Source organism: Natrix helvetica (assembly GCF_964273705.1).
Source record: "Natrix helvetica genome assembly, chromosome: 9".
NCBI lineage: Eukaryota > Metazoa > Chordata > Lepidosauria > Squamata > Natricidae > Natrix > Natrix helvetica.
Genome location: NC_138560.1, coordinates 6,553,051 through 6,578,629, shown reverse-complemented (window position 1 = coordinate 6,578,629; position 25,579 = coordinate 6,553,051). Strand labels below are relative to the sequence as shown.

Here is a 25,579-nt window from a genome sequence, read left to right as displayed (position 1 = left end):
TGGGTTTTTGCCCTCCCTGGGCTCCGGAGGCTTTCCTCGAGCCTCCGGGAAGGTGAAAACAGCTCTGGAGGACCTCTGGAGGCTGGAAACGGGTCCCATTTCCCGTCTTCCTGAACTTCCGATAGGCCCGTTTTTCAGCCTTCCTCAAGCTTCTGTGCGCACCCTGCACTTAAACGGCCGCATGAGGACTCCTGGGAGGGGAGGGGCATAGTGGGCAGGGCCAGCCGAACTGCACAGAATCTTAGCTAGAGGTTCTCCCAAACCCCTGCAAACCCCCAGCAGCCCACTCCTGCAGGATTGGCGCTTCAAATCCATGCATTCTCCATCTTGTTTGCCAACTGCTTCTTAGCAGACGTTGGCCCTGTTATTCAGGTGGGGTTCTATTCAGTGGTGGGTTCCTAACCGGTTTACTACATGCACAATTGACTAAAAACTGTTTCTGCGCATGCACAGAAGCATTCCGGTGACGGCAAAAGAGACTGGGGAACCAGTTTGAGGGTGTTGCAGGCCTAGGTCACTGCCGGTTCCAGCGACCCAGGCCGCCATACCTCTACCAGTTCGGCCGAACCAGTCCGAACCGGTAGGAACCCACCACTGGTTCAATTGTACAGAAGCTACCATTGCTTCTAATTTCCTGAATGGGGGCAGGATGCCAAATAAAAACCCTTGCAAAAACTGGGGTGACGACGGCCCTGATTTCGGAACTGATTCTGCTTTCGTTCCTTTCCTCCAGGTCGCCTTGTTCTACGTTAAGATTGATCGAAATAGAAAAGACAAAAGTCCAGAAATTGTGGTGAGAGACGCATTTTTATCGCCTGGTGTCTTTCTCCTGTGTTTTTCAAGCTTGGAAGACTTGAAGACGTGTGGACTTCAACTCCCAGAATTCCTTGCCCGCCGTGGGGAATTCTGGGAGTTGAAGTCCACACATCTTCCATCATTTACATGTTTGTTTGCTTATTAGAATCCTTCAACTCCCAGAATTCCCCATGGCTGACAGGGAATTCTGGGAGTTGAAGTCCACGCATCTTCAATCATTTATATGTTTGTTTGTTTATTAGAATCCCGCCTTTATTATTTTTATAAGTTGGTATGAGGCCCTTAGCCATACAAGTAGTCCTCGCTTAGCAACTGTAAATGGGACTAGCAACGTGGCCGTTAAGTTCTGTGGTCCCTAATGAACCTGCAATTGTCCTCATGATTTTACTCTGCTGTTCTTTGTTTTACAGTTCTGTGAAGGTTGTAAATACAAGGATTGGTCACTACATTGCTTTCTCATTGCTGTCATGAGGCAAACGGTCACTAAACAAGGACTACCTATCTATTCGGCTGTCTTCTCAGCCCTCCCGTTCCCTTCCAATGCTTGGAAAATGTATTTAAAAATATTATTTCTGCCTTCAAAGCAAGAGGACCCAAGAAGAAGGTTGTGTGTGTGTGTGTTTTTAGGGGAGGGGGAGGTGATGAGAAAGAGGGTTTTTCATGGATTTCATTTAGGATTTCCTTCAGATGTTGCTCTCTTTTTCTCTCCCTCTCTCTCATTTCAGGCTCCACAGAATGAAAAATGAACCAGGACACACAGCCAGAAGGATAAACCCCAGGATAAATGCTTTCCCTCATTACATCCTGCGCCTCTTACGGTTCTTTCCTGCGTGTCTGTATGCAATCATCTCTCTTTTTTTTCTTAATAAAAACCCCGATATTCACTTTGCTCAAATTTCCCTTTCTTCAAAGCCTCCATCCACCCTTTGCCTGATCCAAGACATATTTTTTTTGTAACGATATTTTTTTGATATCATAAGCGTTCTGCTCTGTGAATACAATTTAATTCTGATGTAATCTCATTCAAATTAAAACTAGATGCAATCAAATCAAATCAACAACAGAAATAAAGATGCCCTGCGAGCAAGACAGGAGTCGGGGTCAACCCTTCGAAATCCAGAGACCAAGAGACCATTCGGATTCAATTTAGAAATGAACATTACAATAAAGCCCGGGGGGAAATAGAAAGGTCTCCACCTGTCACTGACAATGATGCATTGGTAGATGAATGCAAACCTCAGAGATCGCACGGAGATGCAATATGTTGCTAGACTTTTGCACAAAGCACCATGCAAACCTGGCCGAAAATGAAAAGGGATTTTCAGGGGCATCAGTCGAGGGACCAGGCTGGGCAACGATAGCACAGCCCTGTCATTGACACACCCAAAGATGGTGACCTACACAGATGGCGACAAAGATGTAATTGCAGCGCTTATTGTCGGGTGGCGTCGTTTCACCTGTGCGCCCCTGCAACTCGTTCCTAATGTTGTTGCAGCAGAGCTCGCTCTTCGGACCGGCGGCCCCAGCGGGAGTAGCCTTTTCTACACAATTATTTAAAAGATAAGAAGTGGAGAACTATTCTGTGTTCTCACCTAATGGCCCCCTTTTCTCCCAGGGCACAAAGAGCTCCCCAAAAGTGATCTGGGCCTGTCATCCATCTTATAGTTGCATCGTGTCAGTAAACGTGCCTGATTAAGCCAGTCATCCTTCCTTCCTTCCTTTCTTCTCCCCTCTCCTTCTCCTCTCACTTCCTCTCCTCTCCATTCCTTTCTTTCTTTCTTTCTTTCTTTCTTTCTTTCTTTCTTTCTTTCTTTCTTTCTTTCTTTCTTTCCTTCCTTCCTTCCTTCCTTTTCTTCTCTCTCCTCTCTCCCCCACTCCTTTCCTCTCCTTTTGCTTCCTCTCCTCCCCATTCATTTCTCCCTCCTTCTTTCCTTCCTTCTCTCCCCTCCCCATCTCCTCTCACTTCCTCTCCTCTCCCTTCCTTTATTTCTTTCCTTCCTTCCTTTTCTTCTCTCTCCTCTCTCCCCCACTCCTTTCCTCTCCTTTTGCTTCCTCTCCTCCCCATTCATTTCTCCCTCCTTCTTTCCTTCCTTCTCTCCCCTCCCCATCTCCTCTCACTTCCTCTCCTCTCCCTTCCTTTATTTCTTTCTTTCTTTCCTTCCTTCCTTTTCTTCTCTCTCCTCTCTCCCCCACTCCTTTCCTCTCCTTTTGCTTCCTCTCCTCTCCATTCATTTCTCCCTCCTTCCTTCCTTCCTTCTCTCCCCTCCCCTTTCCATCTCCTCTTGCTTCCTCTCCTCTCCATTCTTGTCTCCTTTCTTTCTTTCTTTCTTTCTTTCTTTCTTTCTTTCTTTCTTTCTTTCTTTCATTCTTTCCTTCATTCCTTTTCTCTTCTCTCCTCCTCCCCTTTCCTCTCCTTTTGCTTCCTCTCCTCTCCAGTCATTTCTCCTTCCTTCCTTCTCTCTCCTCCCCTCTCCCTCTCCTCTCACTTCCTCTCCTCTCCATTATTTTCTCCTTTCTTTCCATCCATCCATCCTTCCTTCCTTCCTTCTCTCTCCTCTCCTCCCATCTCTTCCCCTCTCCTCTCTCCCCCGCTCCTTTCCTCTCCTGTTGCTTCCTCTCCTCTCCATTCATTTCCCCTTCCTTCCTTCCTTCCTTCCTTCCTTCCTTCCTTCCTTCCTTCCTTCCTTCCTTCCTTCCTTCCTTCTTTCCTTCTTTTATCCTCACAAGACTGTTGGGTTAATCGAATGCATTCTTAAATAGCATCTGGTCCGAAAACACCCAACCAGCTCCAATGTTTAGTAGCAACCTGAACCTCTGGCATCTAACCACCACAGCATCGGTTGCAATTGTCTTCCCCACCCGGCACAACCCATCACCAAGTTGCTCCTATTTCAACAGGCTCCTCTCTTCCGTTATCTGAAAGTCCCCCAAACGTGCCTTCCCTTGGATGTTTCCTGGGCATTTGCCCTGCAAGTGTTTTTCTTGCAAAATGAGCCCTCGGATGTTCAGCGCTCCCTCGGCTGCACCCTGTGATTTTGCAAAGAAGGCCGGTCTACAGTCTCTTGCAATCAGGTTCTCCAGTAACTTCCTGCCCTTCCGTTTAGAATGCATCGGAGAAGCAGAAGGTCCAGACCTCCTTAGGTGAAGCCTCCCCGTGGAAGGCACGGTGAATCTTCAAATGGTGAGCAAGGCAGGGGCGGAGAGGTGGCCACAGAGTCTCAGGCGGGAGGCCTTGAGTGTGCTCCTTGCACTCTCATTGAGCTTAGACTAAGCAGTAAAATGCGTTCCTCCCAGAATTGTTGTTATTTTTTGAAATCACTGGAGGCTGGCCCGGTAACCTGGTGGTGTTGCTAATGCTGTGGATAGACTACTATTCGTGATTGTCCTCTCTGATCAGGCAGGCAGATTTTGCAAGGGCCCCACCCCCCTGCAGAACCTTTGTGAAATCATGTATCTCGCTGCAACGTTATTCTCCTTTTCTTGCCCTCTTTCCCAGATGATTATTTCCCCGAGAATCCCCTTTCTTCATAGAGGGTCATTTCAGAGGTGGGCGGGCTTCAAAAATTTCAGCAAGGGGCTCTCTGCCTGGTTGCTGGGTGGGCATGGCCATAGAGGGCATGGCCTAGTGGGCATCCTGCACCACGCCAAGGAGGGGCGTTTTTTGCCCTCCCCGGGCTCCAGAGGCTTTCCTCCAGTCTCCAGGAGGACGAAAACGGCTTCCCCAAGCTTCCTGAATTTCCAGTAGGCCCGTTTTTCACCCTCCCTGACCCTCCGTGTGCGCCCAGAACTTACCTGCATCCAAAACGGATTGCATGAGGACCCTGGGAGGTGCAGGTTGGGCAGGGCCAGCCAGCAGTGGGATTTGGAGGTTCTCCGAACTGCACAGAAGATCTTAGGTTTTCCCAGAAATTTAGTGAAGGAAACAGATTTGATTACGAATCAGAAGCATCTGGTTCTCTTGGCTCCCAATGGGGACCAAGGAGATCACTTGGGAGGGGAAGATTCGAAGTTTTTAAGGATCCAGTGGATGCTCTGAATATTCTCAAGGCTTAAAGCACCCCCTTTTGCCCCTTAAAACATCTCTCCAAGCCCAGAGAAAGCAAAGCAAAGCTTTAAAAAGAACCACTTTTCAAACCACTCCTCTGATGCAATCTTGAGTGTTGAAACTTTGCATCCCTCAAGTTACATCTTGTGGCCTCCCTACTCTCAGAAAAAGGGTAAGCTGAGGATGAGAATGGAGAATGACTTTACCAGTTGTTCTTCTAGTAAGGGGGTGCCTTCAACTCTTTAATCATCTTTCATCCCAAAATTGAAGGGATTAAAAATAAGGCGGCGTGGTGGTGGTAGCGGCTAACGTTCAGAGCACCTCCACTCTGCAGGGTTAGGAAAATGCAAGGTAAAGGTTCCCTTTGCACATATGTGCTAGTCGTTCCCGACTCTAGAGGGTGGTGCTCATCTCTGTTTCAAAGCCGAAGAGCCAGCGCTGTCCGAAGATGTCTCCATGGTCATGTGGCCGGCAGGACTAAACACCGAAGGCGTAGGGAGTGCTGTTACCTTCCATCCAAAGGTGGTCCCTATTTTTCTACTTGCATTTTTATGTGCTTTCAAACGGCTAAGTTGGCAGAAGCTGGGACAAGTCACGGGAGCTCACTGCGTTATGCGGCGCTAGGGACTCGAACCCCCGAACTGCCGATCTTTCTGGTCGGTAAGCTCAGCATCTTAGCCACGGAGCCCTTTTGCTATAAGAAATAGTCTGCTTTTCATATGAGTCTCATTATGTGCTGAAAAGCAGCACCTGAAGTTTAGTTAGATCCCGTATCTTGCCTGGAGGATTTCAGGCTTGGATAATTTCCCATCACAGCTACATGGTGAAATCATAAAGGTTTGACAAGTCAAGCGACTGTATTGCTTCATTCCTGGGGCCTCTTTGGTGTTCTAGAAGAGCCTGGAAGAAGTTCGACCCACGCACCATATGCATGTGCCAGAAGCCCCTTCCGACTGATGAATGTTTCGTGACTGGGCTGAGCTGGAGGCCTCCACGGGGAGAGGTTTTGAAAGCTTTGATCTGCCTTTGCAACCAGTTTATCAACTGGGACAGCTCACCAAAAACAAAAATCTAACCCCCCCCCCTCCACCTTCTATCCCTACCACTGTTTCTCAACCTCAATAAGCTTCAAAAGTATGGACTTCAACACCCAGAAGTTCAAGAAACACTGCCTTACTTGTAGTGGTATGAGGGAGGAACCTTGGGAGACGGACGAAGAGCTGCAAAAAAAAGGGGGTGTCCAGGATGAGATGGATCTTTAAGAATGTTTTGAACTTTCTTAAGGCAGCGGGAGCTATAGAGCTCTTCCAAAGAGGGGAGGGGGCGACCCATGATCCTCTGGGCAATGACGTTGACCCTCTGGAGCGCTCTCCTATCTGCCACTGTGCAATTGGCAAACCAGACACAGGGGCAGTAAGTTAAAATAATGTCTATGGTGCAGCAGTAGAAGGCCAACAGCAGTTTTTCATTCCATTGTTATTTTCTGAGAAGTCTCATGTGGTATAATTTCTGCTGGGCGTTTTTGACCAGGGCTGCAAAGTGAGTTGGCCCAGGTCAGGCCCTCTTTTATGACAACACCCAGAAACTTAAAACTGGCCACTTGCTCCACTCGGTCTCCATTGATGAGCAAGGGCTGGGTGTCTGATCTATTCCCTCTATAGTCCACTATAGGTTCCTTGCTCTTATTGGTGTTAAGGACCACGTTATTGTCTCCACACCATGAAAGGAACCGTTCCACCTCAACTTGCAAGATTCTGTCAGTGTAATTTTACTATGAAGTTAGAACTAGTATGGTACTCTGGGTGTGCTTGTTCGGACAACCACAGAAATCTACCATGTCCGTAGATATCACACCACTACAGTTCTCCTAGAACACTTCAATTAGAAAGAATTATTTGATACATCCTGATTTATTCCCCAGAGAAAAGATTAGCGAGAACTTAATCATACTGTATATTTGTCCCTTCCCAAGCATTCCACCCCAACAATGTCAACTGGGTTTTTTCCCCAACTCTTACTGAGAGTTCTCTTCAGATTAAATTCCCACTTGCTCTTTCACACTTCTTGGTGAATCCACATCCTATCGACATGCTGGCAGACTGGTTGCTAAACCACAATAATTGTGACACAGGGGGAAAAAAACCACAGCTTCTGCCCTATCGGCAGTTTCTCTGTTTTCTGCAAATATCGGATCGGATCTGAATTGAGTCCATGAACAATGAAGTTGATAGGTTATCCCCAACTTACTGTACAATCATACTTGGAATCAGAATTTTCATTATTGAGCCAGGCAGCTGTTAAATGAGTTGCAGATGATTTTATGACTTTTTTTATCACGGTTATGGACTGAATCACTGCAGTTGTTAAGTGAATCACATGGCGATGTGAATCTGACTTCTCCCGTTGACTTTGCTTGTTGGACGCTGTCCGAGAAAGTCATCAATGGCAATGACATGACCCCGGGACATTGCACCGTCGTAAATGCCAGCTGCCAAGCACCCAAATTTTGATCATACAACTGTGAAGATGTTGCAACTGCGAGGACCACATTTTCTTCGGTGCCACTGTAACTCCAATTGCTTAAACCGATTGTTATACATTAAGGAGGAATGCCGTGGCTCAGTGGCTAAGACGCTGAGCTTGTCGATCAGAAAGGTCGGTAGTTCGGCGATTCAAATCCCTAGCGTTGCATAACGGAGTGAGCTCCCGTTGCTTGTCCCAGCTTCTGCCAACCTAGCAGTTCGAAAGCATGTAAAAAATGCAGGTAGAAAAATAGGGGCCAACTTTGGTGGGAAGGGAACAGCGTTCTGTGCGCCTTCGACATTTAGTCATGCCAGCCACATGACCACGGAGACGTCTTCGGACAGCACTGGCACTTCGGCTTTGAAATGGAGATGAGCACCGCCCCCTAGAGTCAGGAATGACTAGCACTTATGTGCGAGGGGAATCTTTACCTTTATAGTAGGCCAAGATTTAGTAACAGAGTTGGAAATTGGCTGCAGAAAAACCTTTGGGGGTTCTTTGTGACTGCAGGACTGTATGTTGCCTCCCCCCACCCCGTCCCCCATCAAGAAGTATGAGGTTTAGAAAAATAGGAACCTGTTGTGGCCCAGCAGGATCCAGTTGAGCTGCTGATGGACTCAGATAGTGAGGGATCATTTCAGTCTGCCCTGGATGATGTGGAAGACCCTGTGCAGGTTGCAGATTCAGAGCAGGGACCAGAGGGGCTGGTTGGCCACCAGGAGGTGCCTGAGGCATGGAGCAGTGGGGAGGATCAAAGGCAGTCAGTCCCTGATGCCAAGTGATAAGAGCTGAGAAAAAAAAGCAGCAGCTTTGCAGATGATAATTAGCACAGGTGGTTGTAGATTGGCCCCTCCCAAGAGAGCTTATAGGTGAGGCGTTGGGAGGGGACTTTTGCAGGAAACAACTATTCAAATTGGTGATTGAGAAGCTCTGTGTATTTCCAGTCGTATCTGTTTCTAGGGACTATCTGTGTTGTTCTGTTGGCACGTGAGTAGTCTGGGCTCTCAGCCAAAGGACTTGCTATCTCCTTCATTAAATAGTAGCAAACAGCCAAGTCTGTGTTCTGGCTCATTCACAGGCGTGGAGAGGGGGGTCAGAACAGGAACCCACATTGAATCTTATCGCCTTATTCTTTTTAGGCAGCCACGAACGTCTCTTATTGCCTCCGTAATGTCACCGTGGTGGAAGAAGTCATGCGCCACATTGCTATCGTGACTAATGTGGTCATCTTGGTTTTGGGTGTTTCCGGCAATGGGCTTGTCATGTGGATCATTGTTACCCGGAAGAAGCACAAAACATTCACTTCCATCTGCTATCTCAACCTGGCTGTGGCCGACTTCCTCTTCTCTGTGGGCCGCATTCCTGCCCTCGTGCAAGAGATCATGTACCAGCAGTGGCCCTTCGGCCTCATGCTTTGCAAGGTCCACAGCTTCGTCCGCTACCTCACCTGCTTCACGAGCGTCTTTGTCCTCACGGTTATCAGCCTGTATCGCTGCCTGATGGTAGTAAGGCCCGTCTGGGCCCGAAACCACCAAAGCCCTCGTTTTCAAACCCTGATGTGCATCGGAGCATGGACCCTGGCTTTGTTCTTCAGCATCCCTTACCTGGTGGTCCGCACGATCGAAGTCAGGAACGGTGCCTCCTGTTGCATCTACCACAAGGCTCTCAAGACCTTGACCGAACTGCCCCTGAGAATGAGCAGGTTCTTCGGCGGCTTCCTCCTTCCCTTCGTCATCATCTCCACGGCGTACTCTGTTCTGCTCTGCAAGCTTCGCAAGCGACGCTGGAAGGGTTGGAACCGCACCATCAGCCTGGTGGCCACCATTGTCGCCCTTTTCTTCATCTGCTGGCTGCCCCATCACGTCTTCGTGCTGCTGAACACCATCTGGAGCGAAAACGCCCTTTGGGGGATTGGGCTCAAGGTCTCCAACGCCTTGGCCTACTTGCACAGCTGCATCAACCCGGTGCTCTATTGCTTTGTGGGTTACATCCGGAGCAGAGGCCTCCGGCACCGAGCTTCCTTCTTGGGGCTTTTCCACAGGGCCCTCATCGAAGAGGACACGTCATTTGCGACCGAAGCCTCGGAGAATCTTAATCAGAAGATTTAAGGACGCAAGGAATGTTGGGTGAAGAGTTGGAGTCCATTGAACTCATAGCATCATCCTCAAAGAATATGTTGTTGATGATAATGATGATGCTATGAGTTCAATGGAGTCCAACTCTTGGTGATTCTCTGGACTAGATTTCTCCTCATCTTCTAGTCTTGCACTACTGAGTTTTTCTCTTCTCTGTTAGCTTTCAGCGTATCCAGCCACCCTGTTCATTCATGGCCTGGTTTCCTTTTACTGCTAACTTTTCCAAACATAATGGCTTATAACAGAATGACGGAGTGGGAAGGGACCTTGTCGGTCATCTAGTCCAAACTCCCGCCCAAGCAGGAGATGCTACACCATTTGAGACAGACGGCAGTCCAGTCTCTTCTTCAAAGCTTCCAGTGATGAAGCTCCCACAACTTCTGAAGGCAACTTCAGTTTCATGGGTGGATTGTTCTCACTATCAGAAAATTTGAATCTCTCCTTTTTCAGTTTCCATCCATTATTCCTTGTCTGGCCTTCAGGTGCTTTGGAAAAATGCTTGACCCTTCTTTGTGGCAGCCTCTCAAATAGCAATAGTACTTATATAAGTGGTTTACAGAGTCAGCCCCTTGCCCCCACCCCCCAACAATTTGGGTCCTCAATTTACCCACCTCAGAAGGATGGAAGGTTGAGTCAACCTTGAGCCTAGTGAGATTTGAACTGCCAAATTGCAGGTAGCCGGCAGGCAGCAGAAGTAGCCTGCAATACTGAATTCTAACCACTGCACCACCGAGGCTCCTGAAATACTGGAACACTGCTATCATGTCCCCCTCTGGTCCTTCTTTTCTCTAGACTAGCCATACCCAATTCCTGCAACTGTTCTTCCTAGATTTTTGTCTCCAGGCCTTTAATCATCTTCATTGCTCTTCTTTGCACTTTCCCCAAAGTCAATTCTCCCATGGCCAAAATAAATGAGAGACATTTTTATGATTTTGCCTTCTCCAGTTCTTCCGTGTCCAATGACTCAAAGAGAAGCCATACAACAAATGATCACACTTCCAAAATGTTTAGACAGGTAGTCCTCGACTTACAAAAGTTCATTTAGTGACCGTTCAGAGTTACAACGGCACTGAAAAAAAAGTGACTTATGACCATTTTTCACTCTTACAACCCTTGCAGCGTTCCCCATGGTGATCAAAATTCAGGCGCTGGACCTGAAATGGGAAAACTTGCAATTATCCCTAATAGGAAGAATAGTTACCATTAAGATGAATATATTACCGGGGTTATTGTTTTTGTTTCAACCAATTCCGATAAAATTGGAGAGAAAAAATATTTTGAAGAACTTAATAAAATAATAGTGAAATACATTGGGTGGGTGGGTGGGAGGAAGCGAGAATTAATTTAAAAATGTTAGAAGATGCAAGAGTTAGAGGAGGCTTTGGATTACCAAATTGGGAATTATTTGACCCGGCGGCAGGGTTAACATGGATGAAAGAAGGAATTGTACTGAGAAATACAAGATTATTGACATTGGAAGGCCATGATTTGCAATTGGGTTGGCATGCCTTCTAATGGTATGGGAAAAACAAGATACGTGGTTACTTTCAAAGAATTATATTAAAAAATGCTTTATGATTAGCATGGGAGAAAATGAGAGAGGAACACTATTTAAAGAAAATTCAGACACTTGACAACTGGTTCATATTTATGACGGTCGCAATGTCCCGGGGTCATGGAATCAGCTTCTGCTACCTTCTGACAAGCAAGGTCGATGGGGAATCCAAATTCACTTAACAACCATGTGACTAATTTAACAAATGCAACGATTCGCTTAACAACTGTGGCAAGAAAAGTCGTAAAATGGAGCAAAACTCACTTCACTGATGTTTCCCTCAGCAGCATAAATTTTGGACTCGGTTATCGTCGTAACTCGAGACTACCTATATTAGACAGCAGCCCAGTCTGAATAGCTAAGGTGTCTTTTTTCATTCTTTAATTCACGGGTAACTTATTAGTCTTTGTTATTATGAAGTTTTCTGATGCTCTTTAGTAAAGCAAGCCTAGGAAGTTCCTTCCTTTGTAGGTAGTCCTTGCTTACCAACTGCCTTGTTTAGCAACCATTCAAATTCATGACGGTGTAAAAAAAATGCTGGCTGGGGAATTCTGGGAGTTGAAGTCCACAAGTCTTCAAGTTGCCAAGTTTGGAAAACACTGATGTAGATGGACTTGTTCTAAGGACTGGGTGTATAGCGCCATCTTATGGCTGAAAACATTATAACGGATCGTTGCACTTCTGTTTAAAAACATTACTTGCTCTTGTGCCAGGGATGGCAAAACTTTGTTGGTGCTGAGTGCCCAAAGCGCAAGCGCGCACCCCCCAAATGCAATGCAAGCAACCCCCGCATATGCATCCCCGTGCATGCGCCCCCCCACCCATTTTCGGCTTCCAGGTTGGTGCAGAAGGCCTTCCAGGCCAAAAACGGGGTGCAGGGGGCCCACACGCACACAACCCTTAAAATTCAATGTGAGCATCCCCCCCATGCATGTGCCCCTCCTCGCACATGCACACACATCCCTCACATGCACCCTGCCCCCACACACATGCGTGGTAGAGATTCGGAGACCAGGAGGCGCAAGCGCTTGTGCAGTAAAGCTTGGCTGGGGCATTGCCTTTTGGGCTGGTTGGTAGCTCAACAGCTCGAGTCCTCACCAAGGACCTAGGAACTGTTAAGGTAACATCAGAGGATATAAGTTGTTCCAAGTAGGGTGTTTTTTTTGTAGAGTCAGAATGTTCAAGTCAGGTAAATTTAGAATTTCCAAATAGTGAGGTAGCCCTTTAGGTATTGCTCCAAGGGCTCCAATTACAATTGGGACAACAGACAATTTCTTTTTCCACAGTCGCTCAACCTCAATTTGCAAGTCCCGGTATTTTGTGATTTTTTTCTTGCTGTTTATCTTCAATTCGTGCATCACCAGGTATTGCAATGTCAATGAACCATACTTTTTTCTTTTCAATTATTGTTATGTCAGGTGTGTTGTAGGCCAAGTGCCTGTCAGTCTGCATGCTAAAGTCCCATAAGATCTTGCCTTTCTCATTCTCTAAAACCTTCTCAACCTGATGGTCCCAGTGGTTTTTGCTGTACTCAAATCCAAACTTTTGGCACAATTCCCAGTGAATAATCTTAGCAACGCGGTCATGGTGTTGTTGTTGTTGTTGTTATTATTATTATTATTTTCATTATACCCATTCTTAGAAAGGCTCTTGACTCCTCAGAAATATTGCTCACCTCGTGCTTCTAGCTCTACCTTTTTGTACCCCCTTCCTAGGGTACAAAAGTTGAAAGCCACCCTTCACAAGTTGCTTAAGTTGCTGGAAATTTCCGCTGCAGGGGACTCACATGCGAAAAGCAGACAACCTTGCTTTTGTGGTGAAGCACAACACCACACAGGCTCCTAGGAGTCCCCTGCAAAAACCACTTCCTGCCGAGAGGAGATGCGGGTTTGAACTTCAGATGCCCAAGTCAGCAAATCAGCAGTTTGTATTAGGGCAGGTTTGGTGTCCTTGGCCAGGGCTCTCCAACCTTGGCAGCCTTATGACTTATGGACTTCAATTCTGGGAGTTGAAGTCCACAAGTCTTAAAGTTGCCAAGTCTGGAGACCCCTGTCTTAGACCATTAACGATAAAACATTTTATTTTATTTTATTCTATTCCACTCTACTCTACCTTATTTTATTATTTTATTTATTTATTTATTCTATTCTATTCTATTCTATTCTATTCTATTCTACTTTACATTACTTTATTATTTTATTCTATTCTACTTTACTTTATTATTTTATTCTATTCTATTCTACTTTACATTACTTTATTATTTTATTCTATTCTATTCTACTTTACATTACTTTATTATTTTATTCTATTCTACTTTACTTTATTATTTTATTCTATTCTATTCTACTTTACATTACTTTATTATTTTATTCTATTCTATTCTACTTTACTTTATTATTTTATTCTATTCTGCTTTACATTACTTTATTATTTTATTTTATTCTATTCTGCTTTACTTTATTATTTTATTCTATTCTATTCTATTCTACTTTACTTTATTATTCTATTCTATTCTATTCTACTTTACATTACTTTATTATTTTATTCTATTCTACTTTACTTTATTATTTTATTCTATTCTATTCTACTTTACATTACTTTATTATTTTATTCTATTCTATTCTACTTTACATTACTTTATTATTTTATTCTATTCTATTCTACTTTACTTTATTATTTTATTCTATTCTATTCTACTTTACATTACTTTATTATTTTATTCTATTCTATTCTACTTTACTTTATTATTTTATTCTATTCTGCTTTACATTACTTTATTATTTTATTTTATTCTATTCTGCTTTACTTTATTATTTTATTCTATTCTATTCTACTTTACTTTATTATTCTATTCTATTCTATTCTATTCTACTTTACCTTACTTTACTATTTTACTTCACTTCACTTCATTTTATTTTATTATTTTTTATTAAATGTATACTGTATACCATTAGCCCATGGCCACCCAAGGCAGCTTACATAACATAAAAACCACATCTAAAAACAGTAAAACTAATTTAAAAAATGTACAGGTGGTCCTCAGTTTACAACCACCACTAGGACAAAAATATCTGTTGCTAAGCAAAGAACCGTTGTTAAGTGAATCAGTGCAGTTAGGTGACTCATCAGGTTGTGAAGCGATTCCCACATTGATTGTCCTGGGAAGGTCACAAGTGGGGATCAAGTGACCCTCCGACCCTCCTGCAATCGTTATGAATACATGCCGGTCGCCAAGCACAAAAAAAATCTGGATCACCTGAACCATGGCGAAGGTCTTAAGTACGAGAATCGTACTTATATATTTGGTGCTGTTGTAAGTACAAACAGCCACTAAATGAATGGTTGTAAGTTGAGAACTATCGGTATATTCCAGAATCTCAAAGTAGCGTTCCATTTTAGGATTTCAGGGGCATTTAACAGCTTCTCTGATTTTATCTCCACCCCAACCTATTGAAGTAAGTTGTGTTAAGAGCAAGTGGATACTGTTCTCACACAACCACTTGAATTAACCTGGTTTCCGGGATTGCAGACGCAGGTTAAAGCCTATCTAGATCTAACTACCGGTACCTTTCTTTATTGAGGTTGAATGTCTTGAACTGAACATTTCTAGTCAAAGTAGACTAGACTAGAGTAGAGTAGAGTAGAGTAGAGTAGAGTAGTGTAGAGTAGTGTAGAGTAGTGTTGAGTAGATTAATAGAATAGAATAGAATAGAATAGAATAGTTGGAAATGACCTTGGAGGTACAATAATACAATAGCAGAGTTGGAAGGGACCTTGGAGGTCTTCTAGTCCAATCCCCTGCTTAGGCAAGAAACCCTATACCATTTCAGACAAATGGTTATCCAACATCTTCTTAAAGACTTCCAGTTGGAGCATTTACAACTTCTGGAGGCAAGCTGTTCCACTGAATAATTGTTCTAACTGTCAGGAAATTTCTCCTTAGTTCTAGGTTGCTTCTCTCCTTAAAAGTTAAGAGTTTCTTTTTCTGTGTCGTTTGTTGTTCAGCCCCCGAACTTCATTCTAGCATTCATAAACAGGTAGTCCACTGTATCAAAATTGCTTTTTGATTGCTCATGCTACTAGGGGCATCTAAGAAGGCCTCCACAAAGTCAAAACAGTGGCCGCCATTCCATTACATCACACATTTTGATTGACAGTTACATGCGGAAGCAAAGAAACGAATACCTTAAAAGAATGGAAACCAATAGAAACAAGGTTGATAACAACAGCCCCCCCCCCCCCCCCCGAAAAATTGTCTTTCCAAAATAGGACTAGCCAACCAACGTCTCTAGAACACCAGTTTTAGGGGTAATACAATACAATACAATACAATAGTAGAGTTGGAAGGGACCTTGGAGGTCTTCTAGTCCAACCCCCTGCCTAGGCAGGAAACCCTATACCGTTTCAGACAAATAGCTATCCAACATCTTCTTAAAGACTTCCAGTGTTGGGGCATTCACAACTTCTGGAGGCAACTTCTGTTCCACTGATTAATTGTTCTAACTGTCAGGAAATTTCTCCTCAGTTCTAAGTTGCTTCTCTCCTTGATTAGTTTCCACCCATTGCTTCTTGTTCTGTCCTCAGGTGCCTTGGAGAATAGCTTGACTCCCTCTTCTTTATGGCAACCCCTGAGATATTGGAACACTGCTATCATGTCTCCCCTAGTCCTTCTTTCTCTTAAGCTAGACACACCCAGTTCCTGCAACCGTTCTTCATATGTTTTAGTCTCCAGTCCCCTAATCATCTTTGTTGCTCTTCTCTGCACTCTTTCTAGAGTCTCCACATCTTTTCTACATCGTGGCGACCAGAACTGAATGCAGTATCCCAAGTGTGGCCTTGGAATACTGCATTCATTTCTGGTCGCCACGATGTAAAAAAGATGTGGAGACTCTAGAAAGAGTAACCTTGAGAAAGCTTCTTGAGTACAAATGTCCTTGTATGAAGACAATGTGGGAGAAGTGTTCTTGTACAACACAGAAGCATTCGGGGGGGGGGGAGGGTTCTGCTGGTTTGGATTTCAAACTGGGCCTCAGCACCTGTTCACTCTCTGCTCTTGCACCAGTCCCTTTCTCCAAGTGAGCTAGGACGAATGCTCTTTCTGGCTGGCAGTTTACCTGTAGCCGTCTTCCAAATAGCATCTGCATCTCTGGGCCACCTGTAGTCACTCAGAGGACAGGTGGCTTATTTTTTAAAAGTCCCCCTGGGATGAGGTGGGCTCCCTTCCTCTCATGAGTTGCCAGAACAACCTCTAAGCCTGGAGTGTTGATAATGAGGCAGTGTTGGTGTTGACTAGAGATAAGATGGAAGGGTTGGGCTTAACTTTGGAGAAGGAAAAGGAGTGACATATGGCGCAGGGAGTCGAAAGAAAAATCAAAGCGATGGAAGTTCTGCATTATGGATCACTAATTTGCCAACTTGGAATAGACTGTCACCGCTCTAATGGCCCCCCCGAGGAGAAGACAAGTTATCAATCATGTTGATGTTTCACAGCTTTCTCCCCAAGTCAGTTTATTTAGAAGAGTTTGTGAATGACTCAGAATTCTACATCACTGGTGGCATTAAGATAGGGGCAGGAGAACCAATCTGATAAGCTTACCATTGGAGTAGTGCATATCTATTAGATTTGGAAATTGCCCAAATGACCTTTGGGGAAGCATGCCCATCGTTGTTCTGGCCTTCTAGATCCTGTCCTTTGGGTCAAGCGAGAGGACCATTTGAGGGCTGCTTTGGTTCATGTCCAAGTAATTCTATGAAATTATGGGAACACAATTTTAAATTATGAGAGCACAGTTCTCATCAGCTGTGATTTTTTTTTACTGCTCCCTATGCTTCTTGGATTTGATCCTTGCCTGTATGGTCTACGCATGTGCTCCACGCTATCCTTCCACGATCCCTTTGTTTTGCTTCTAACATTGTTCTTTTGTTCCTTATCATCCTTGCATCCTCTTTTTATTTGCCCTTCTTCCCCAAAAACAAGACCTGTCCGGATAATAAGCCCAATCGGGCTTTTGAGCACATGCGCTAAAATGAACCATCTCCCAAAAATAAGCCCTCCCATAAAACATTGCAACACAGCCGCAGCCATGAGGTGACCAGGCTCGCCGCCTCCTGCACCTCAAAAATAATAAGACTTCCCCGAAAATAAGGTCAAGTGCTTATTTCGGGGATCCAAAGAAAATAAGACCCTGTCTTATTTTGGGGGGAAACACGGTAGGTGGATTAGGTGGATTATCCATGATCCACTTAATCACAGTGGTTAGAATGCAGTATTGCAGGCTAATTCTGCCGACGGCCAGGAGTTCTATTCTGACCGGCTCAAGGTAGACTCAGCTTTTCATCCTTCCGAGGTTGGTAAAATGGGGAGCCGGATTGTTGGGGGCAATAGGCTGACTCTTTAAACTGCTTAGAGAGAGCTGTCAAGCACTGTGAAGTGGTATATAAATGCTATGTCTGTCCTCCGGACTCTTTTTCTAGTTGATTGCAACAGTTGCTTCAACGGACTCATCTGTCCTACTGGGAACCAAGAAGCTGAAGGCCATCATCAAGGTAGTCCTTCACTGAAAGGAAATAGGGGAAAGGTCCTCAACCTCAAAAACTCTTGTTTCGAAGTGGAACTATTTCTCAACCCCAGAAAAATTGAATGCGAGCGCCTGGAACCTAAGGATTCCACCATGAAAAGTTCACGTGGAATTGCACAAGTCTTCAGTTGAAGAATGAGGCCCATTTGCGCTGATTTCCACGGGTCTAATTTTGAAAACCAGCCAACTGGGTGTTTTTTTTTCAAAAAAAAAAATTCAGTCATTGGCCAATACAAAGCAGATAACGATGTAATGATAATATTTTGCTTTCGGAAAAAGAAAACACAAGCTGGCAGATTTCTAGACAAAGTTCTATTTCCGTTTCTTCTCCTTATCTCACGCTTTTAATTTCTTCAGCTGACGGTCTCGGTTTTGCATTATGCTGCTTATCCCTAAAATTGTAAAATGTCACACGTGTGTGTATATAAATAGATGTTTCCCTCTACTGATGGTAGATTGCTGAAAACTGGACGCAGAAACATTTTCTGGCCAAAAAAACATTGGAAATGGTGGTCACATGACCATGGGATGCAGCAAAAATCTGGACATGCGGGGGCCCCAAATGTGATTTGGGGTGGAGGAATGGTCATTATAACTTCAAATCTAGATTGTACGTAGCCTGGGGAAAGTCTGTTGTAACTTTGAATGGTCCTTAAGTGACCGGTTGAATGACTGGCCTAAAATCAGTCATTTTGTTTTGGTGGCCAATGATAGACTTGAATCTGGACCTCTCCACTCCTGGTCTGACCTTCATCATTCTTCTCCATCTTATTCTGAACCACAGAAGAGGGCAGAAAATCCAGAGAGATGGGGGGGAGAGAGAGAGAGGGAGAGGGAGAGAGAGAGAGAGAGACAGACAGACAGAGAGACAGAGACACAGAGGGAGAGACAGAGACAGAAAGAGAGAGACACAAGACACAGAGGGACAGGGAGGGAGAGACAGACACAGAGAGAGACACAGACACAGAGGGAGAGACAGCGAGACACACAGAGACACAGAGGGAGAGGCAGAGAGAGATAGAGAGAGACAGAGAGACAGAGACAGAGAGACAGACACAGAGAGAGACAGAGAGACAGAGGGAGAGACAGGGAGAGAGAGAGAGAGAGAGAGAAAGAGAGAGACACAAGACACAGAGGGACAGGGAGGGAGAGACAGACACAGAGAGAGACACAGACACAGAGGGAGAGACAGGGAGAGACAGCGAGACACACAGAGACACAGAGGGAGAGGCAGAGAGAGATAGAGAGAGACAGAGAGACAGAGACACAGAGAGACAGAGACACAGAGAGAGAGAGAGCATAAAATATATTTTCCCACCATTAATGGGAATTGGGAACTTTTGAGAGATAGGATTTCTTCCCTTACTTCAGATGATTATAAGAGAATGCAATCATTTCAAAACCCCGTGCACGATAAAAAGGAGACCAAGAGAGTGATGCCTCGGTGGTGCAAGTCACAGATAAAAATCTGTTTATGGTAGGAAAGAAAATCGTTGCTTCTGAAAAACAACTTCGCTGCAGACAAACAACCCAGGAGACATTTCTGTCATCAAGCAGACGTCAAAGGAGAGATGTCCAGACACTTGGACTGTCCGTGGCCTTTGGAAAGAGGCACGAAGGATGGGACTTTGTTAATCGGTCCAATTAGGAATCGAGCCGCATAACAAATTTCAGCCAGGATGGGCTGATCAGAGTCCGTCACACCCACGGCAGCAGAAATGATGCCAGCGCCCATCAATCAGGCTGGTGATGTTGAAGTCACAGCTTCGTGGGCTTCTGGCTTTGTCAACCCTTGCAAAGAAAAATTTCTTCTCTTTGTCGGCTGTATTTTCTTGGAATAACGCTGGTGTTCTTTCTCAATCAGGGAGACCATTACGCTTACGTTGGCTATCATTCCCTGCTGAGTTTAGCTGCTTTAGGGGTGGGAGGCAAATGAGGCGTGCCATTCTCATCTTTTTATGGGGAGGGGGAGTTACTTCTTCCTGAGTCCCCTCACTTCCAGACGGATTGATGTGCAAGAACATTGAGCCTGAAGCAAAGAGGATGAAAAGTGTCTCCTTGAATTTGGAGGAAGGGAAGCTTTTCGGATTTGTATGGGTACTTTTTGATTTTTGCTAGTGTGCAAAGGAAGCGGGGATGGGGGCCATGTCCTCCCTGGCTGGGTGCCCCCCCCCCCGGATCAGAGGGCATGGCATGAAGAAGCCCCTTACAGGTGACCCGTGGCTTATGACTGTAATTGAGACTGGAGTTATGGCTACAAGTCATCTCATCATTAAGCCACCTCATGACCGTACCTGATTTTCATGACCTTTTGTGCAATGGTTGTTAAGTGAACACAATGGTCACAAAAGCAATGCCATGGTCCTTAAGCAAATTCGTTGCCTGCCGAAAGTGGAATTTTCTTGCTGAAAACTGGAAGCAAAAACATTTTCTGGCCAAAAAAACCATTGTATATATTGGTAACATGACCATGGGATGCAGCAAAAAGCTGGACATGCGGGCACCCCACATGTGATTTGGGGTGGGGAAACGGTCATCATAACTTCAAATCTAGATTGTATGTAGCCTGGGGAAAGTCTGTTGTAACTTTGAATGGTCATTAAGTGACGGATTGAATGACTGGCCTAAAATCAGCCATTCAATTTTGGTGACCAATGATGGACTTGTATCTGGATCTCTCCACTCCTGATCTGACCTTCATCATTCTTCTCAATCTCAGTTTCAACCCCAGAACTGGGCAGAAAAACCAGAGAGAGGCAGAGAGAAGGAGAGAGATGGAGAGAAGCAGACAGAGAGGCAGAGAGACACAGAGAGAGAGGCAGAGAGAAAGAGACAGACAGAGAGAGGCAGACAGACAGATAAACAAAGAGAGGGGGGGCAGACAGATAAACAGAGAGAGAGGCAAAGAGAGGCAGAGAGAAAGAGACAGACATAGAGAGAAAGACAGAGAGAGAGAGAGAGAGAGAGAAGAGCAGATAAACAGAAAGAGAGACAGACAGACAGACAGACAGACAGACAGAGGCAAAGAGAAACAGAGAGACAGACAGGCAGAGAGAGGCAGAGGCAGAGAGGGAGGGAGACCTATAGGAGATCAAGATAATCTTCAACGGTCTCATTTCATGTGCCACTTCAGTGACTAGAAAGATTGGGGATCCTGATGTGTTGAGCAGATGGAAAGGGGGCAAACTGTGCATCAAAATATCACGGCAGGCAGGGGGGAGATGCGGTGCTGACATGACTCACGATGGCAGGAAACGTAGATGACACAATCATCATCTCTCAGGACTGGAGGCCTCTCTGAAACCAACCTCTGCTGCAACAATGGTATATATCGATTTCATTTTTCCAGTTGGACACCCCATGTTGCAACTGCTTGAGTGTTAGAGCCTGTTTTCTTACATTGCTTTTGGCTCTTCAAGACAGTCCAAGCAAGACACAGAAGTAGGGAATATTAGCTCTGCAGGATCCAATCTGGGACGGTGTCGCCCCCACCCCCCACCCCCTCTGGGACCATAGGTTTTGTCTTCCGAGCTTTTGGACTCGTGCTGGAGGTCATCCTCAACTTCTCGACTACCTCTACTAGCTCTATCTTTATGGTTAGGTTACATTAACAGACTCTTGGAAAACTGAAATTAATTATCCCCTCTTTTAGTTTTACTCTGCAAAACTAGGGAAGGTCCCTTCTGAAATATATGCCATATCCTCCCTCCTTTTGTGGGCTGAGACATCATTTTCAATATGGTTGTCCCATCTGCAGTTGTCTCTCCTGATCCTAAGGTCATTGTCACATACCATCACAACTGCACTCTTATGTTCTTTGTTCACTCCTGCAGGAAGAGAAAAATCTCTTCCTTCCTACCTTCTTTTTTCTCTTCCTTCCTTCCTTCTTTTTTCTTTTTCTTTCTTTCTTTCTTTCTTTCTTTCTTTCTTTCTTTCTTTCTTTCTTTTTCTTTCTTCCTTCCTTCCTTCTTTTTTCTTCCTTCCTTCCGTCCTTCCTTCCTTGTTTTATCTCTTTCTTTTTCTTTCTTTCTTTCCTTCTTTCTTTTTTTTCTTTCTTTCTCTTCCTTCCTTCCTTTCTTCCTTCTTTCTTTCTTTCACTTTTTTCTTTCTTCGGACCAGCCAAGTCAATGGAGAGGCCAGATTCACTCAACAACTGAGTTAATAACTTAACAACGGCAGTGATTTACTTAACTACTGTAGCAAGAAAGGCTGTAAAACGGGAACCAAGTTCACTTAAAAACCGTCTCCCTGAGCTACATCAATTCTGGGCTCAATTGCAGTCCTAAGTCGAGGACTACCCATAGAGTCTGTTTGTCCCCTGACTTTCCCCCTTCAATTCAGAGAAAATCCAGTTCTCACCAGACCAAGAAGGACTCTGATCTTCAGAGCCGTTATTTGATAGGGCCAAGCCCTCTCTGTGGCAGACAAGATCGATAAGAATGATAGCCAAGACTGGCAGAAACTAGATGGAAACTGTTTGCAAGTCTCTAACTATGCACTGAAAGTCAGGGGTTGCCAAGATTCTTAGAACCTGAAAGAAGGTGAGTAGCCTCAATCATTATTATTTTTTAAAAATATATAAAATCTGATTCACGCACCATGAATCTAAGGTGATGCGTTTGGTTGGGAACCTTGTGCTTGACGGGAAGGGCGTTGATGTTGTTACTGAACCATGGTTGATAGCTCAGCAAGCGATGTAATCCTCATATACTGCATCCAGTTTTGGTCACCATATTATAAAAGAAGATGTGGAGACTCTAGAAAGAGTGCAGAGAAGAGCAACAAAGATGATTAGGGGACCAGAGGCCAAAACATATGAAGAACGGTTGCAGGAACTGGGTAGGTCTAGTCTAATGAAGAGAAGGACCAGGGGAGACATGATAGCAGTCTTCCAATATCTCAGGAGTTGCCACAAAGAAGAGGAAGTCAAACTATCCTCCAAGGCACCTGAGGGTAGAACAAGAAGCAATGGGTGGAAACTAACCAAGGAGAGAAGCAACTTAGAACTAAGGGAATCATTTCCTGACAGTTAGGACAATTAATCAGTGGAACAGCTTGCCTCCAGAAGTTGTGAATGACCCAACACTGCAGGCTTTTAAGAAGAGACTGGATAGCCACTTGTCTATAATGGTATAGGGTAGTGATAGCTAACCTTTTCCAGACTGAGTGCCCGAAGTGTGTGCACAAATGCACACAAGCGTGCCCGAACCCCCAAAATGCAATGCACATGTGGTTCCCCCCGCATGTGCCCCACCCCCCAAGGATGTGTGTGCGCCCCCCCCCCCCCATACACATGCATCCCCAGCACATGCGTGGCAGATCCCGGAAGGCCAGCTGGTCAGTGGGAGGTGTGCTTGCATGCACGGTGGAGCTGAGCTGGGGCAACGGCTGGCATGCCCACAGAGAGGCCGCTGCGTGTGCCATCTCTAGCACAAGTGCCATAGGTTCCCCATCATGGGTATAGAGTCTCCTGCTTGAGCAGGGGGTTGGATTAGAAGACCTCCAAGGTCCCCTTCCAACTTGTTATTCTGTTATTCATGAAGCCATGACTTCCTACTGTGCTTCAGATGGGGAACCAACTGAGCCCCCCCCCCCCCAAACTGAATCTCTTCAAATTTGGAATTATGGTAATATCCTGGACACCAAGAATGTTGTTGTTGTTGGTGGATCTACTGTTTGAATTCACCAGAAGAAAGTTCTTGGGTTTGAATACCTCAGGTCTAAATGCTTTAAAGACATAGTCACTGAGTTCTACACTAAATTAATTAGTCTGTGCAGGAATAAATATCATATCAGAAATATCCAAAAAATTAAATACGCCCTAATCTGAACACTGAGTGTGTCAAGAGCCCCGTTTCTTGATTATATTAATATCTGTGGCAATAGTTTTATTTGCCAACCATATATATTGATTCTGCATTGTTTTCATTACAGCAGTGGCCAAAATTAGTTGAAACCTTTTTTGGGGTGCCTGGGTGGGGAGGAGTATATTTTTGAGGTTTGATGACTAATAACACCACTTTTTTGGGGGGGGGAGTAGTACCATAAAATTATATATCAATGGAAAGATAATTTAATCTAGAATGTAATGCAACAAAGTTTGTTCAATTATCTGCATTGTATGAAAAGTTATAGGTCAGAAGCAACCCAGCAATAAAAGTTCGTAGAACTGATTGCTTCTACCAGTTCGTAGAAGCAATCATTCAATCTTGGTTTCACATTATAACAGCTGCAGAATAAAAAGACTTGGTTCACTCTGTGGGAAGATGTTGTAAGACCGTAATTCATGCTAAAGGTCACCCAACTAAGTTTTAACTGACATGGTGATAATTTTTGTATATCTTGTTTTTTCTATGGTGACAATTTTTGTATATCTCGTTTTTTCTACATGTTTCACTTTTCTTCTTTATCGCTGCTATTCTAATAGCAAATCCTTCATAAAAGTATTGCCTTACATTCTTGATTAGATTATCTTTACATTGATATATACTAATTTTATGGTACTACTCCCCAAAAAGTGGTGTTATTAGCCATCAAACCTGAAAAATACACTTTTCCCCCCAAAAGGTTTCCATAATTTTGGCCACTACTATACATTATTGTTTTATGTTTTTAGGATGAATACTGCCTATGAGTCACTCATTAAGAGGGGTGACTATAGAAATTCAATAAATAAATTCATAGATCCCACAAAGTTTCATTTTTAAATATGAAATTGGGTTTTAGGTCTGGAACTCTGAAAGATTGCCCTCAGAAATTCCGGCCCCGTTTTCTTCTTCCCCTCTGCTCACTTCTCACACAAAACAAAAATGTCTTTTTTTATCTTTTAGCGTCAGAAGAAGAAAAGGGGCTGAACCTCAGAAGGATGGAACCCTTCACTTCTGTTCTGTATGATTATGTCGAGAGTGACACCTATAATTTCAGCTTGAATGATTCTGAGATTTTGTATGGTGATATTGAAACCTCAAGCACAATGCATGTGGTCTCCATGGTGATTTACAGCGCCACTTTACTCTTCGGGACCATCGGCAATGGCCTCGTCATCTTCCTCACTGGTTTCCAAATGAAGAAGACGGTAACCACCATGTGGTACTTCAACTTGGCTCTGGCTGATTTCATATACGACCTTTCTCTGTCCTCGGAGTTGCTCTATTTTGCCCTCCATGAATGGACTCTTGGCTGGCTGTTCTGCAAACTGGACACTGTGGTGTCTTTCCTAAACATGTTTGCCAGTGTCTTCTTCTTGACGGCCATCAGCGTTGACCGCTGTGTTTCCGTAGTGTGTCCCGTTTGGTCGTTGAACCATCGCACGCTTCGGCTGGCTTCCTTAATAGTTGGCCTTATCTGGATGATGGCCTTGGCCCTCAGCACTCCCTATTTCTACTTCCGGGACGTGGAATATGATTCGGATGACTCTGTCAAGTGCTCCTATAGCTTTGGCTTGGAAGAAGCCAGCAGCCACCAGTCCCATCTTTCTATGGTGGTGACCGAATTTGTAATTGGGTTCTTCATCCCCTTCAACATCATCTTGGCTTGCTACTGCATCATTGTCTTTAAGCTCAGAAGGAAGCTCTTTGGTCAGTTTGGTAGATCCTTCAAGACCATGATGGCGGTAGTGGTAGCATTCTTCTGCTGTTGGTTCCCTCACCACTTCTTCTCCATTCTAGAGAACTTGGTTGATAAGAGCTTTGAAATGAGCATGGTCATTGATATTGGGCTGCCGTTGGCTAATGGCTTGGTGTGCCTCAACAGCTGCCTCAATCCATTCCTATATGCTTTCATGGGTCCAGATTTTAGAAAAAGTAGCTGGCGTTCCTTCCTCTCAGCTTTCAAAAGTGCTTTTAGTGAAAACTGGACCACATCCTCTTTTTCAAGTAATAGGAATTCTGGTTCTACTTCAGGAGTAGGGGAATACAGCATGGTGTGA

At 44.5% G+C, this 25,579-nt stretch overlaps 2 protein-coding genes across 2 annotated transcripts; both read left to right on the top strand.

Moving 5' to 3' along the window:
- The first annotated feature begins 3,935 nt into the window (after positions 1-3,935).
- On the top strand, positions 3,936-9,918 carry LOC309397054 (chemerin-like receptor 1). Its single transcript, XM_081962748.1, has 2 exons — positions 3,936-3,997; positions 8,524-9,918. Exons 1-2 carry the CDS (start codon positions 3,995-3,997, stop codon positions 9,490-9,492), a joined length of 972 nt encoding a protein of 323 aa, XP_081818874.1. The 5' UTR covers positions 3,936-3,994; the 3' UTR covers positions 9,493-9,918.
- A 14,599-nt stretch (positions 9,919-24,517) lies between these two features.
- LOC309396762 (chemerin-like receptor 1) lies at positions 24,518-25,579 on the top strand (the record flags this gene model as incomplete). Its single annotated transcript, XM_081962168.1, has 1 exon — positions 24,518-25,579. The coding sequence occupies one exon, from the start codon at positions 24,518-24,520 to the stop codon at positions 25,577-25,579; it is 1,062 nt and encodes a 353-aa protein (XP_081818294.1).